Below are 16,105 nucleotides of genomic sequence, written 5' to 3' on the forward strand. Positions count from 1 at the left end.
ATGCCATCCAGGGCTGGGGATACCTGACTGGTTTTTGAAGCTTCGGTGTTGTTTGGACAACTGGTGGGGTGCGACATTTTGGAAGCACCGTGCTATCTGGCCTTTCCAGTGTGCCATGCACTCCATGCCTACATTATCTCTTTTGCTCTTGTTGCATCTCGTGGTGTGGGGAGTGTGACCGGGGGAAATTTGGCAGCTCATGGGCAGCCACAGGCGGGGGCCATAGTCTCCCAGGCTGCTCTTGGCTCCACAGCCGCAAATTAAGACTTTTCCCTTCTTTCTCTTTGCAAGGCACATTTTCACTGGCTTAGGATAGGATCTGGCAAGGAGCACCGGCATTTGAAGGCATAACTCGGCTTTCTGTTGTTTTCTTCTCTTTAAAGGCTTTAACCCTTTGCAGAAGCACTGCAGGGGAACCGGGCAAAGGCGGCCGGAGGAGGCTGGCGCTGGTACCTGGTCAGTTTGGGCTGGGCGGGGTCCGCTCCCCTCGAGGTGCTCCGCGGGAGCTGGGCGGGCCCCCTACGGCAGCAGCAACTTCGCTCTTGCCCACCGGTACGGCCCAGAGCGTAGGGGGCGGGCGGATACAGCCAGCGGGGCGGGGGGACAGAGCCGGCTGTACGGGGGAACAGCGGAGCGGGGGGCTAGGCGGCTGTGCGAGGGGACAGCGGGCGGTGCAGGGGGTCACAGCCGGCTGTGCACGGGGACAATGGTGCGGGGGGACAGCAGGCCGAGGGACATAGCCAGCGCTGAAGGGGAACGCAGCCGCAGCGGGCCGCTCGGAGAGACAGCCGGGCCGTACGTCAGCGGGCAGAGCAGGGGAGAGCAGCCAGGCAGAGAGGGGAGGACAGCCGGCCGTGCGAGGTTCGGCAGGCGGTGCGGAGTCTGCGGGCGCGGAACGCGGACACTCCGCGCTCTCCTCTCCGCCCGCGCCGCCGCTGCCGCCCATTGGCCCGGCGGTCGGTCCAATGGGGCAGCGGGGCGGGGTTGGCCGTGCTCTCGCGAGAGCGGCGCGGTGCGGTGCGGGCCGGCGGAACCATGTTGCAGGCGGCGGTGGCGCAGCGGCTGCGGCGGGCGGTGAGTGCGGGGCGAGCTCTCCGGCAGCGCCCTCGGGCCGCGTGGTGCGCACCGACCGGGGCCTTCCCGCCGCCCCGGCCGTGCGGGCCCCGCCCAGTGGGGCGAAGGGGACGCGGGGAGGGGCGCGGGGCCGAGCTCCTCTTGCCCGGCAGCGGTGGTCCAGGGGATCTCTGAGGGGCGAGCGCCCCGCTCCGCCGGGGTCGGACTCCTCCGCTGGATTTCTCTCCCACTCTGTTAAAAATAAAGTTTTCGAGTGGACACGGGATGTTCCAGACGCCCCTTCCAGCGGTCACAGTAGGCAGGAGTTGGGGACTGTTGTCCCGTGTGGAAAGCTAACGTAGGCATAGGGAAGTGCTGAACTTCTGGGAGTGCTCGCTCGCATCCACCCTTGAGCAGGACAAGCTGAGCAACAGGTGGAGAAGACTTCTAAAGTTTGTTACTGCAAACTCTTAAGAACAATAGGAAAATATTTGTGGCTCAAGGAGACGCTTTCTGGGGTATTGGCAAGTTAATCCAGCGTTTCTCAGTCAGAAATGTGATTGCCTTAGTTATCACAACCTGTGGATGAGGCTAATGCAAAACACCTGTTGCTTCTCTAATTTGACCTTCATAGTGCTCAGCTGGGAGGAGTGCTGGGCTTTTGGAGGCCATTTGCTGCTTGGTGTGTCATTGTGGTTGTGTTACCAAGGTCTAGGTGAGCTCAAGGTTAATTGGAGTAGATGATTGATGAGATGTCCCCGAATATCTGCTCGGTATCTTACTATGCACCAGGAAATACTCCCACCACTAGAACTGTGTATAAATAGCCCTTGTAAACAACTTTGTATCTCGCAAGTTTCTTTTTGAGCTCTCCAGGGCTTTTACAGGTATTGCAGTTCAGTACAGCTCTAACGTAGTAGTTATGCATATACTACATGGTTTCAGGTGATGAGAATCTCTTAAAAGAGGAGGAAAGGTAGATGAGGTCAGACGTGATTGAATTAATCAGAAAATTGTGACTTGTAATCATGGACACGTCTCAGTTGTTTTTAGGCTTCAGCCTTTGTAGAGCAAAGGTCTTAATGATCTCTGAATCATATGGTACTGCTACGTAAATAGTACTTTACTCATGCTCTGTGCACAATTCAGTTTCGTGGTCCGGATATGTGAGTTCAGCTCCTTGGTTTTCAGCCATACACATCGAAACTTGTAACTTTATAAAATAAAGCCGGTAAAACATTGTGTGCCTCTTCAACGTATGTGCAACAATGTAGTCTGTGAGAGAAGTGAAACAAACTCACAGTTTGTTTCACTTTTTAGAAAGTGCAAAGTTTAACCCTGCTGACACTCATAGTTGAAGAGGGGGTGGAGTCTAGGAGAAAACAGGATGGGAGAAACATGTAAAGTATGAAGAGGAAGGAAAGTTGGACTTTTGCATAACTTAAAGATGGGAGTACTAAGGAGAAATGAGAATGGAAGTGCACAAAAAGTTGGTGCAGAGGTGGGAATAAGCCATTTAGGGAGCTCACTGTATTGAAGTACAGACAGTGTTGTCTGTATTTCAAAATAGCGTTGTTGATTTTTATTAATGGTATGCAAGGAGTGTGTTTGGAAGTTTATTGTGTATTACATCTTTCTCTTGCTGCTTCAATCCCTTTGTAATGTTAAGTCTTTATTATGATTGCAAAATCCTTTTTGCAAAGTGGTTTTATTTTTTTTATTGCTGTTCTTTGCTGCAATTATAGCTCCTTTTTAATTCAGGTGCCTTTTGTGTTGTTTTTCTAATCAGTGTTTCCTGGAGTTATAGAGCTGTCTCTTAGACCTCTTTTGTAGCCAAGTCTTTAGAGAGATTCCAAAAGTATATGCTTTACTGCTAGAGTTCCCTTCTCTCCCTGAGTTTACCAAATTCATTTATTTAGTTTAAAAGTTTTGCAGCTACAAGACTGTCTCTTACTAGAATTAGGCATTGCTTTTTTGTTTAGGAATCTTAATCTTATCTTTAGCAATACCCCAGTTCCTAGTTCCTAGAGTTCTTTCTTGGGAACTTTGCCCAGTGTTAATGGTTCTTCATGACATACAGAATTCCTACAAAGCAGTTTTAAAATTTTAGTTTCTGGCCAGTTTGCTTTTACAGCTAAGAAAAGCAGCTCTAGATATACCTTTGTAGGTCCAGTTGTTTGATGTTCTGCCTTGTGAATGTCTTGTTTTGGTTTAGCTCCTGTAACTTCCAGTGGCTCCTCTAAAGGGAGACAAAATTTATTTTCCCAGGTGAAGTTTCTAGCACCCTGTTTCTTATTGATGCATGTTTGGAGCATGGGGCCATGTAGAATTCATCTGCTGCATCTCTTGCATTTTTTGGAATGACTTTTTAGCTGACCCATCTTGTGTTCCTGTGCCTGCCACATATGTTAGAGCTGATTTCCTAATTCTGGTGTTATTTATGAGTGTCCTTGGAGCAGGCTACAGGCAGTTAGCCACCCCTATTGCCAGCAGAGGCCATGGATGCTGCACACCAATCTCACCCAGCAGCAAGCAAAGATTTATGACACTTCCCTCTGGGATTTTCCAGCTCTTGATACATATGTTTTTTAGCATATAAACAGCAAATCTGTATTTAAGAGGTGCTGGGCATGTGTGCTGTTCAGGTGACCTGTCTGTGTGCTGAAAGACCAACAGATGCTCAGTTTGCAGTGGCTTTGTGTGAAGAGCAGATCACCTGTGCAAATTCAGTGGGTGCCTTGGATGGGTGTGGTGTTGGCTTTACCTGTGCACGTGTACGGGATGTGTCCAGATTGCTAATGTTTTGCTGGAACAGTAGCAGTGATCAATATCCATTATTTTGTCTGAAGCCTAGAAATCCAGATATTGTACTTAAATTTTTTGTGCTCTGGTTGGAAAATACTGATGAGTTTCTCAGTGGGGAGTAAAATGATGCTTTGGGGAAACTTGAGACAATCAATTCAGTGAATCCATGGCTATTTTGCAAGTGGCTTAGTTGATCAGTACTGTACATCTGAGTTAATCTTAGCAACTTTTAGACATCTGGAAGTCAGAGGCCAAGTTTGTTGTACAGTAAATACTGGGGAGAGAAGGGGAAATTCTGGGTGGTTTTCATTCACAAATGTTAATTTTGGTATAAACTTGAGTCACTGTCCAGAGTTTCCACTATAGAGGAAGTGCAGATGTTTCTGCTGTAGAGGAAACATAGGTGTCTAGCTGTGATTTGTACCTAAACCTGAGGAAAATAAACTTCCCAGTTCTCTGTTGCTGGCATGTCATTATTTGTTGCCATGCTGTAGAAGCTACTCAGTTGCTCAAGTTGGTGGGATGTTTATCTGGAGGTGATTTCTGTGAGTAGCCTGATTTTCCAGAGCTTGGTTTTCACCAGGAACCTTCTGTGGCACAAGCGGTGAGTGCTGTTCCTTCTTAAGGCATAGTTTTCAATAGTTTGATTGATCTGTGTATCTTATTTCTTGTGCTTTCTTCCCTTGCTGCCAGCTGGTTAGGTTTATTCTCCACCTTCCTATTTTATTTAAGCTTCAAAGTAGACATCCTGCCCAAGTGCAGAAATGATGTCAGTGAAGTAATGGGCTGTTCTCCCACATGTGCAGCTGGACAGTAATTTCTTCAAAATAACTACCTGTCCTGATCATTGACTCATTGCAGGTTCTTAGTTTTCAGGACCATGTGACTGGATGAATTGCCCTCTGGTTTTACTGCAGATTCTTTATTATAACAAACAAAAGCCAGTTTGGTTTGGTTTTGTTGATTGAAAAAATTATTTAATGTGTCTTAGTATGTTAATTCAGACTCACATAGAAATCTCTTTTGTCATCTAGATTTTTACCCATAATATATAATGTGGCTTTAAGTTTCTTTTGAATCTGGTCTTGTCTTTATGTTCAGAAATGTCATCCATAAAGTGACCTTCTGGTGTGCATATTGTGTATATTCCCACAAATATAAAATGTCGGATTATCAGTTTAGAAATAATACCTAATTAATGTTGTGATAGCCAGTCTGCTCAAGCAACATCCATTGCTCTTATTCATTTTGGCTAAAAACCAATTATTTCTCAGTTTATTTTAGAATGGTTTGACAGAATGATGGTGGTGGTGCAGTGCTTATTTAGGGGAAAAAAATGATAATATAGGCAGAAATAAGTGTGTGTTTAAAATGCATGTGTCTCCCTTTGGAAACTTGAAAACTTGAGGATTTTCTAGGAGCATGGTTCACTTTACCCTGTGACACAACTGTAAATCATTGAAGAAGTGGGCTTTTTGCCACAAAGGCATGGACTTATTCTTCAAATGGTGACTAAAATTTCATAACTTTTATTGCAAATGATGTATGAAACATAATCAAAAATACAGTGTCTGATCTATATTGGCAATAAATATTTTGTTACTGGCAATTAGTTTTAAAGGAGCTTAGAATGCTTAATCACAGCAAGTAACCTTAAGCATAAGAGATTAAATGCAGAGCACTTTTACAAGAATCCATATTGTTTTAATCAAAAGGTCAAATTATGATCCAGATTCTGCAAAACCTTATCTTTGTATTTGTATTTGTGCACTGTGATTAGCTTCAGGGAAGTCCTTGGGATTTGCTTTCTCTGTTTGAAATCCAGTATGTTGGTAGGCTTTGTGAGGTTGGAGTCCAGATGCAAATTTTAGCCTCTTGTATTTTCTGAAGCTTTTTTTATTTGAAGTTGTAGGTAAGTGCATGTTTGGCATGAGGGAAGATGGGGTTGGAATGTATGTTTAAAAAAGTAGTGTTTGGCTGTGTGTCTTCAGCTTTATGTTACTATTTGTTCCTTGGTTATATTAATGAATTTATTTGATTTTCCATGTATTCTATCCTACACTGATCGTAACTCAAGTCTTCAGTTAGGCTTTATGTAGGGTAAATAAACACTTGAGGGACAATATTCCTGTTCCCATCCCACATGTTTTCCTTACTGTAGTATTAGTCTTGGAGGAATAATGCTTTTCACACCTTCACCTGAATATTAGAGAAGAAAGTCTCAGAGTTTAGAATATTTTGGTTTGGTTTCAGGGCAGTTTTTTGCCTTTTTTTTTTCCTATCTTTTTTGTTTCTTTCATTTTTGTTTTAGAAGTTCAAGTTTATGTATGGATGGTGAATTGGTCAAAATTATTATTTGAGGACCATTAAATTGTGGTGGGAGACTAAGTGCTCAAATGTTTTAAAGGAAAAGAGGGAAAAATTAACCTGATGCGTATAAAGATTTCTACTAGTGTGTTTGCAGGCTGTGAGCCCCTGCTGCTTAATTGTCATCCAGCCGCTGCATAAAATTTTGCCTCTATACATATCTAAATATAAAAGTGAGTTCTGTAGCTAGATTTTGTTTAAAACTTATAATAAAACACTGCCAGAGAACCACCCTAGAAAACCAAGTAAATATTTGCAACTGTTGATTTCCTTGTGTCTTACCCTTGCTTGTCTAATCCTCACTCTTTAAGGTACTTGATTAAGTTGATCAACTGAGCTGGAATGTAATGTGTTAAAACATTTTTCTTAATTTTGTTCAGTATTTTCCTGGAGTTTTAGTTTAAACACAGCATGTTATAGACAAGTTGAAGTCAAGCGGGTTTATGTCTTTTCTTTTTTGTATCACCCTATGTATTCTTTTTACTTTATAAAAATTATCTAGAATTAGCCTGTTTTGTTTGACAGCAGTGTTTTACGATTTGTATAATTGATGAATTTCTGTAAAGCCTTGGATGCTCAAAGGAACAGTTTTTTACTTAAATGCTAAGTTTCCAACTCCTCTGTGTCTCCCTTTCTTTCCAGGTGTCAGTGCTCCGGAGGTTTCAGAGTACCTTGGTCGTTGCAGAACACAACAATGAGTCTCTCACGCCCATTACACTCAATACCATCACTGCAGCAAAGCGCCTGGGAGGGGAAGTTTCTTGTTTGGTAGCTGGTACCAGCTGTGATAAGGTAGGAAATGCTATTTTCATACCAATGAAATGAAGAATGCAGTGAAACAATACTTGGCAGCATCTTGGGCAGCCTGAAAAATAATCCGTAGTGAGGAGAAACAGTGCCAGGAATTGCTAATCTGCCAGAAAAGTCCTGCACTTGGAACTGCTTCTCTTCTCAAGAGAAAATACGGATATAGATTTCATTTCACAAGGGACAGTATCAATAACAGTTGTTACATGCTTGAGCAAGCAAATTTTTATAGGACTAAAGGACAATTAACTTTTGAAACAAGATACTTCTCTGTGAAGTTTAAATGACAAATATTGCAGTGCTAAGAATTTGGAAAGAAGCTTGTGCTTGTTTAAATGGAAACCAGCAGAAGTGAAACAACAGTGACAAACTGGGCTTTTGAGCAAGTTGCTTTTACTAACCAATCACTAGTTGTATAGAGTGTGTTTGCAACCTAAAACTCTGAAATTAGTGCTTCTTGACTTCTTGACACAGCTCATGTATGAAAAAAGTTCCTTGTATGTTAGCTGTGTATTTTCAGTGTAATTTGAATGTGCAAAATCTAGAGATAATGTAGTTAGTACATTAGTGGCATTTTTATTCCTGCATGATTTGTCTTGTGTGAGCAGTAGAAGTACAAAAAACGATGCCTAATATTTACACACTGTTTATGAGCTGTTACTTTGAAAGCAACACATAGTATCTCATGAAGAACGCGTACATAGAGCAGCTTATTTACAAATAGGTGAAGAAACCTCAGTAGCTATTCAGCTATTCGAGGTGGAGATGAAGCAAAGATTTATCTAAATCAAGAAAATTAAAAAGAAAAAAAAATTGCCTAATATGTGTGTCTTTAATTTTTCCTATTCTACACACTTGCATAGTAGAAAAATGATTGTGAATGGTTTTTTTTGTTTTAATACTAAATATGTGGAGACTGTATGTCATGGTGGGAAAAAGCATTTATAAAAAGTGAAGGTTTGGAGATTTTGTTTTAAGAGCCAGTTACTCAAACATATTCTGCAGCAGCTATTAGGGAGTTTTTCATTTTTTCCTTTTGTTAATTTTTGAGGGTAAACTGATACTCATCAAACTCAGTAAAACTGTGCTGGTTCTCGGACGATGCATGTGGTCTCCAGACCTCGCTGTCAGTCCGCTTCTCTCTGATCTGTAGTAACCCTTTTATCATTTAAACTTCACTTGTGCCAATTTAAAGGAAAAAAATGCATAAATATAAATTGAAAATATACATTGCATCAGTGGGCAAAAAGTCAGATGCAAACAAAGGGTTGCTCCTAGAATTTTGACAAAGATCATAACAGCATTGTACATTTATATTTGTTTGTGTGGTAGATATTGACTGACCTAAAAGAAAATAGGATTGGTTTCTTGATGATTATATTGGAATACTGAGCAGTAATCCTCAAGCATGATTGTTATCGGCTGCTGTAAGAAATGCTGGAATCAGTGTGGAGGCCTGCATGCAGGAGGCAAGTTTTCCTAAGTTCGATTTGCTTTGTAGTTTCTTATTCACAAATTCATTTTCATTATCCCATAAGGCACTATGCTGTGAGTCAGAAGATGTGCATTTTATTCCATTCAGGTTTGTTCCGATTTTGAAATCAATGTACTTTTGGTTCTGGTTTTAGCTAATCTGTAGGCTGTGAGCTATTTGCAGTGGGGGCTCCCTTGTTGTGGTGCCTGTTATAACACAAGCTAATAATAATTCACTTGTAATCATAGGTAGCATCAGAACTCAGCAAAGTGCAGGGTGTTGCAAAAGTTCTCGTGGCTCAGCATGATGTGTACAAGGGATTTCTAGCAGGTGAGAGTTGTTCTTACCTATTGACAAAAGAAATTTATTTGTGTATTTATGATTGAAAATAAGACAGTTGTAAATTCTGAGCAATATATTTTTATTCTCAGAGGAGTTGACTCCCTTGATTGTGGAAACTCATAAAAAATTTAATTACACCCACATTTGTGCTGGAGCATCTGCCTTTGGGAAGGTAAGTAGATCAAAGTGCATCAGAAAGTTCTTATAGAAAAGAGACAGACACAACTGTATATAAGAGTACAAATCAAAGGCTTGAGAGACATCATCCATGGACAGTTTTGTGTTTGCAAACAATGTTACAGTAGTTTGCTTAAGAGGTCATTAGTTAGATTTCATGATTCATGTTTGAGTTCTTTTATGGGCTGATGTGAAAAAAATAGTGTAGAATAAATATTCTGTGGTAACCAGCCAGTCCTATGGACACAAGGCGCAATGTACAATAAGGCAAACCAGATTAAGTGATCTGAAAGCATGAAAATTGTATGGAAAAGCACAGCAAATCGAGATGAAAAATCTGTTATTTGCATGTTGAAATGAAAGCATGCAGACTTATTGGAAGCAAACTTTTTTTTTGGGTGGGATTTGCGTCTGTGATATAAGTCTTGTACATTGAAATGTCTGTAAACATATATAAATAACACAGATCTAAGTCCCAGCCAAGATGGTTTTTAATGAAAATACAATTTTTCAAAACTTGTTTTTTTAAGGAATGTGTTTATAAGTACATGGAGAGCCTCAGTACCAAGAATCTGAGCAACATTGTGGTGCAGCTAAATTAGAGAAAAAGGATCCTTCAGAAATCTTGCCGATGTAGGGCGAATAATGACATCGGCCTTCCATCTGACTACTTTCACTTCCAATCAATATCAATCCATATGCTTGTATTTTTGCTGAGAGAAATCTTTATGTACCTCAAGCCTTAGGTTTTAAAATTTTTTAAAAATTTTTTTTTTAACTGCAGTGTCATAGTAAAAGTTAGTGGCTTTTGCTTTAAAGCTTACATTGCCATTTTCGAGTGCTTCATGTGAGTAAAGATTTCAGAACTGGGCCCTTTTTTCTAGTACCAGATTAGGAGGCAGACAAAAGCAAGCAATCATCTTATCATTGATTTCTTTGTCATTTCTGCTGCTCTTTTTATCCTTCTTCCCGCTCCTAGAGGTGCTAAGTAATTTTCTAGAGTAAATTTTGGAGCAAGAGAATATATATTTTAATATTAATTTTAAAAATATTTTTTTCTTTGGAGGGAAGAGTGCAGGGTTTTTTTCCTATTATTTCTGGCATCTAACTTCTAAAAGCACCTTTTGTCTTCACTTGAAGTGCCAAGAGCTCAGCAATCCATAATTGTCAATTCTCTGAGTAAGTGGCATTTATATTCAGTTTTAGAATATTTGAAGCAAATAAGTCTCCTCATTTAAGATATTGAATTAAGGGTTTACTTACAGTAAGTCTCATAAAATGTCTAATGTTATTACAGTAATGGGATTTTATTTGGCTGCTAAAGCTACATGAGTAGCCCTACAAAAATCTTAGTTCTATATGTCTTAGAGACAGCATTATATGAAGTTAAAATTGGGTCAGCAGTGTTCCTTTACTGACCATGTACATTTTACTTAGCATTTATTTTGCTAACTTTTCATCTCTAACTTCTAGAATCTTATTCCCAGAGTGGCTGGCAAACTCGATGTTGCCCCTGTTTCTGACATTATTGAAATTAAGTCCCCAGATACTTTTGTGAGAACTATCTATGCAGGTGGGTAATCACAGAAGTTGTGTGGTATTTGTCCAATGAAGGATCCAGTACTGCTAATTTTTCTGCATGATCCTATTGTTAAAACCTTGGAACAGGATAGGAATTTTCACTTTACAATCTGAATTGCTGTGATTCATAAAAAATGAAGTCTGGGGATTGACATAATGCTTCCTGTGTGAGAAAGCAAGTAATTCCAAGGGCTTTAGTACGAGCATGTCAAACCCAGGTCTGTCACCTTAAGGAACAGAATTTGGTGATGTCCTTTCCATGTACTGTGTTTGTTAATGCCCTTCTGATCAGGTTTTGTAAAACGTAAAACATAAAGTTAATTGTCCAGCTTTATTTAACTGGACTAGCATTCGTTCTGATTTAAGATACCACATTTTTTCTAATTATGAAGACATTGAACAAATTCTTTATAATATTTAATTAATTTAATTTGTAATTATTTTTTCAGTCTTGTTTCTCTAATGCTTGGCTAACACTGTGTTTTATTTTAGATATGAGCTCATTAGCTTGTGTTTCTTAATTTTACTGTAAAGATTGTACCACATGTACCAGCAGGGTATTACATTTTCAGTTATGGTACCGGAATGTGGTTTTGTGCTGCACTTCTAAGTTGCTTCCCAGTAATCCACAGTTTTAAGAGGACTTTGTTTAAGAATTGTTTGTTTAGAAAAATGTTGCAGCATGTTTTCTTTTAGTGTTCCCTGCAGCCTCCAGTGTGAAGTATTGTATTATATTATAGAGAGAAACAGAGTCCTGCAGATACTTGGGGAGGCCTCATTGTCTTCAGCCCTGATGAATTAATGCAACAGGATAAAAGATCTACTTTGAATTATAGACATCCTTTATGTTTAAGAATGGCATTTTCAAAGTTGTTTTTTTCATCCCTTCCGAAATTTAAAAGCTCATTCATAAGAGATTATTTGAATGCTTTGTATCCTTTAAAAATAGGGGATTTGTATTCATGCTTTAGAAACATAGGGCTAAAATGTAAATTAAAGTATTTGTAATTTCTATTTATTAAGTGCTACATTTTAGTAATCTAAAATTGCTGTTTTGGGAAATACCTTTGTGGATGTTGCATATTCTAGTACAACTGCTAATGTGTTTTTGATATTAATTTTATTTGGTTTTTTTTAAGCACAGTATGTCTGATAATATTTGAATTTTTAATGTGACTTTTTTTTTAGGAAATATTATTTGTACTGTGCAGTGTGATGAAGCAATCAAAGTGTTTACTGTACGGGGAACTTCATTTGAGGCTGCACCAGTGAGTGGTGGTAGTGCCAGTGTAGAAAAGTGTGAGTATTTGTTCTGGGATGCTGTTGTTTTATTTAATAGAGTTAGTTTTGCTCACTGCTTGGTGATGTTTTGTAGAAGTATTTGTCAAAGCAAACTGATTGTCGTAATATTAGCTTTATACTTTTAATTACAGGTACTTGCACTTTTTAGTGATGTCTGGTAAGAGAAAATACGGATTATTGGCACAGTTAGTTTCCTTTTCTTTGAGCAGAAATGGAGAGTATCTGTGCTGAAATCTATACTTGTTTCACTCACTGCATAAACTTCTGCCCCTGCAGTCTTGCAACTTTAAGTAAGGACAAGTTACAGCTGTTTGAATAACCAGATTGGTTTTCAAAACAAGACTGAGCAAAAATAGAAGTGCTTAGCTCTCCACAGTTTTGGTTTAATCATATTGCAATTGAGATAGGTCATTACATCATCAAGCTAAATTAGCAGCAGTTTAAATTGATTTGAGAACGCTCAGTTGTCATTCTAGATCAGTTTTAACTATATCAGTTTAATTTACAATTCAATGAAGCCAGTGTAGCTCTGATAATTGAGAAATCCAGTCACAGAATGACAGGGTACTTGAGGTTGGAAAGGATCTCTAGAGATCATCTAGTCCAGCCCTGTGGAGCAGGTTGCCCAGGACTGTGTCCAGTCAGGCTTTGAGTATGTCCACAGGTGGAGACTTCACAACTACTCTGGGTAACCTGTTCCACTTTTGGTGACCTCTGCTGTTTTTCACTGTGGGCCGTTTTGTTTTGTGGCTTAGTACCTGCCTCTGAACCATCCTGTATTTCCTAACGTCTGTGGATGTTAGAAATCAAATGTTGCTGAAGTTAGTGTATTGCACTGTTGGTGCATTGCCTGATTGACTGGTTTGCCTGTGATAGTAAGAATCACACTTCTTATGCTGGATTGGTATCAGGGTCTAACATTTGTACAACAGAATTCATTTTAGTGCAGTTTTTACTGTAGGTTCTTTAAACACAACTAGTGCACGAGGCTTGTTACTCAGAGCCACAGAGCAACTACTGAGACTCATCAAAAGCTTGCGGTAGAATTGGTTATAGAATTGAATTAAGCTTAAGCTCAGATTTCAGGTTGAAAACACACGCTTTGTCGTTTTCCTTGTGGGTGTTTGGTTCATCTGGTGAATGCAGTGACCCCTCCACCACCCGTCGGTATCTCTGAATGGATTGAGCAGAAGTTGACAAAAAGCGATCGACCTGAGCTCACCAGTGCAAAAGTGGTTGTATCGGGTGGTGAGTGGATAACATTAAAACTGTCTGATGTTGCATTTAAGTAATGGTACCTCTTGCTTAAATAATATCTGTAGCAGAACACTGTAATGTGATACATTTTAAAAAAAAAGGAAATTATGAAATTCTGAAATACTCCATAGGGGCCACTGGGGAACCGCCCAACATACATGTTTTGTGAAGAGGTAGAACATGAGTTTAGCATATGCTGGGAGGCTTTGTAAGAGCATTGTCATATTTGGTGAGCCTCTTCAAAATTTTAGCAATATGAAGTGTTTTTAGATGGAAATCTATCATGTTTAAAATTACTGCTGCTCATTACAGTCAGTCCGAACATTATTATTGAATCACCTTAATGATTTTAAAACCTGTTACGATTGTATTCTGCTCTTTAGGTATCAAGTGGTGGACTGTGACTTTTAGTGTATGCCTACAGCTAAAATGATTTCTTAGTAATTCCACTGCAATGTTTTGTTCCTGAAGCCAGCAGAGGGAGCACAAATTAGTTAAAAAAATGCTGTTTCCCTGGTTTTGGAGAATGACCTTGATGGTGCTGTGTGCAGGAAGTAAACAAGACAGAATGGTGTTGGTTTATACATATGAAATATTAATGGCAAAGACAAAAGCAAAATCTCCAAATATTAAATACTGGTTAGTAATCTATCCAAAAATACCCTGTGCAAGCATATCTTTTGAGTCTTTGCAAATGCTAATTCTCATACAGAAAGTTTACATAGGCAAAAAATAAAATCTTAAAACATATGTTCTTCTTTCTTGATCTTTTTTTGTTCTTAACTCTTAAGGGAGGGGCTTGAAGAGTGGTGAAAATTTCAAGTTGTTATATGACCTTGCGGATCAATTGCATGCTGCAGGTAAACTTGTTTTCCTCCATATGTTTTTAACCCTGTTTATTATATTTAAAAAGGTCACATTAAAACCAGAATTCACCTGGAGTCTTTTATTTTCATGTCTCTATCAAACTGTTAAAATGCTCTTAGTTTAGTAATAGATACAGTTTTGTCAGCTATATTTAAATGCCTGTGTATGAAGCAAAATACTAACCTGTAATATTCCCTGTCCTTGTCAAATCTCCAGAACAGAAGCTTGCAAACAAAAAGTGAAGTTGTCATAGGTCATTTTGAAGAGCCGATACTTTCTGCACACATCCTTTTATATTCTTCTTTACAGAATCCCACTCACATTGTAGTTTGAGTGGCTCTGTCCTTTTGCGCTGCTTTTGTATTAACAGGAGAAAATCAACCACATACAATGTTTCAGCAAAGTATTTTGTATAAAGGTTGGGAAAGAAGGAGAAACTGTTTGCTTTAATGTTTTAACTCCATTAATTTTAGCTTTTGCATGTGTATAAATTTATAGTTTTACATGATTGGCTTTGTTTTTAAATTGGTGTCTTTGCTAGCTAAATGTCCATATGGCATTTTCGAGTTTACTTTGATATTTTTCTTTACTATGCCTGACTTTTGAGATTCACAGCAATATAAGATGGCACATATGTTCCATTCAAACTTGAAGGAACATTTTGGGAAGGCATTTATGGGAAAATCTTCTTTTGACAAAGCAACAAGAAAAAACCATGGAAATATGCCAGATTGAAATCCTTGGTTTTAAATATATGGCCCTTTGGTGATGGGAGTAAGGATTTCCTGTTGCTTATGAAGTGCATTAGCACTTAGTATTTGAAAGTTTTTAGCTAGTGGTATAGAGAGGGATTACCATAAGAGCTTTTAAGAGGGAAGTTTTAAATACGTGCCCTTAGAGTGTGGGACTCTTCAGTACTACATGTGCTTTTATGGTGATATAAATTTGGCTTGCAAATATTTTAAAAGAAAACATTGGAAATATTTTCTTTCAACTAGTTGGAGCTTCCCGTGCAGCTGTTGATGCTGGCTTTGTTCCTAATGACATGCAAGTTGGACAGACGGGCAAAATAGTAGCACCAGTAAGTATGGAAATATCTCTCATCTTAGAGCTGGGATGTTTTCTAGCATGCATTTCCCTTCAGAGCAAGCACTTACAGATGAGCTGAGTCTTAATACTGAGCCTAACACGAACATCAGTGTGCCCACTGTGATACTGTCACTTGACCATGTATTTACAAAATGGCAGAAGCAATCTGGGATGGAAATCTCTCCTTTGGGTCAATGGGGTGTGTTCTGACTTGGCTTTGTCAGGGGGTTTGCATGCTGGATTTCTTCATAGTTGCCTGACCCTTTTTTAGCTGCCTAGCAGCTGGCATTGATATGCTAAAAGATGTCATTACTGTCATAAACCCAAAATTATATCAATCCATGGCTTGATCTCTGGCAGTTGTGTGTTCTGGGTTTTTACAGGTGATGGTTTTTTAAAAACTTTTAGTAACTGTTACTGTATTGTTGCAGTACAGTCAAAGCAAAATTTTTGTAAGAAATGAAAAGTGCAAGAAATTTGAGAGAAGTAATTTAGAGATTGGCTGCTGTAGAGTGGAATACCAAGAAGGACATACTGAGTGGCTTAATATTGGGCAGAATCTTTTTATGCTGTTTCTACATCCCAATATCACAGGGAACTGATTTCTCTGTCTTTTTGTATCTGTGTGGGGCTTTCTGTCATGCAGAAGTCTGAGACTACTTTCATTGTTCTTTATGACCAGAGGACATACAAGGAAAGCTACAGCTGGATAGAGCACATTTGAGTGTTTGTAAATAGGAAGGTACAAATGCAGCTCACCTCAGTGTGGGGCAGAGCACCTACTGAGATGTGATGATCTGTCAGGGGTACACTGAGCTCCACAGTGGAGTAAAGGTTTACAGTGGAGTAAAGGTTTAGCCTCTCAGTAAGCCGTTCTTTGTGTATGGCAACAGAAGGCACCAAGGAGCAACTTTTTACTTGTTAATGGCTCAATGAGACCAGAAAGGAAGAGTGAGCGGAAACTTAGTAGAGAAACTCATCATA

General features: G+C 39.5%; 1 protein-coding gene across 6 annotated transcripts in view; it reads left to right on the plus strand.

The window, feature by feature from the left end:
* The first annotated feature begins 991 nt into the window (after nt 1-991).
* Nucleotides 992-16,105, plus strand: part of ETFA (electron transfer flavoprotein subunit alpha) — a 56,067-nt gene continuing 40,953 nt past the window's right edge. For 5 of the 6 annotated variants that reach the window (XR_006015004.1, XR_006015006.1, XR_006015005.1 and 2 more), the window contains exons 1-9: nt 992-1,074; nt 6,868-7,017; nt 8,755-8,836; nt 8,938-9,020; nt 10,499-10,598; nt 11,795-11,905; nt 13,055-13,156; nt 13,957-14,025; nt 15,031-15,113. Coding sequence is in view for 3 of the 6 variants with exons in the window: in XM_042021812.1 (XP_041877746.1) it covers nt 1,036-1,074; nt 6,868-7,017; nt 8,755-8,836; nt 8,938-9,020; nt 10,499-10,598; nt 11,795-11,905; nt 13,055-13,156; nt 13,957-14,025; nt 15,031-15,113 (819 nt within the window). In the remaining 3 variants the exon portion in view is untranslated. The remainder of the gene's footprint in view (nt 1,075-6,867; nt 7,018-8,754; nt 8,837-8,937; nt 9,021-10,498; nt 10,599-11,794; nt 11,906-13,054; nt 13,157-13,956; nt 14,026-15,030; nt 15,114-16,105) is intronic. The other variant, XM_042021813.1, reaches the window with a different exon arrangement.

The sequence above is a fragment of the Corvus kubaryi genome, unplaced genomic scaffold (assembly GCF_017639235.1).
Source record: "Corvus kubaryi isolate FWS band 111438036 unplaced genomic scaffold, C.kubaryi_AGA036_p1.0 37172, whole genome shotgun sequence".
Taxonomy (NCBI): domain Eukaryota; kingdom Metazoa; phylum Chordata; class Aves; order Passeriformes; family Corvidae; genus Corvus; species Corvus kubaryi.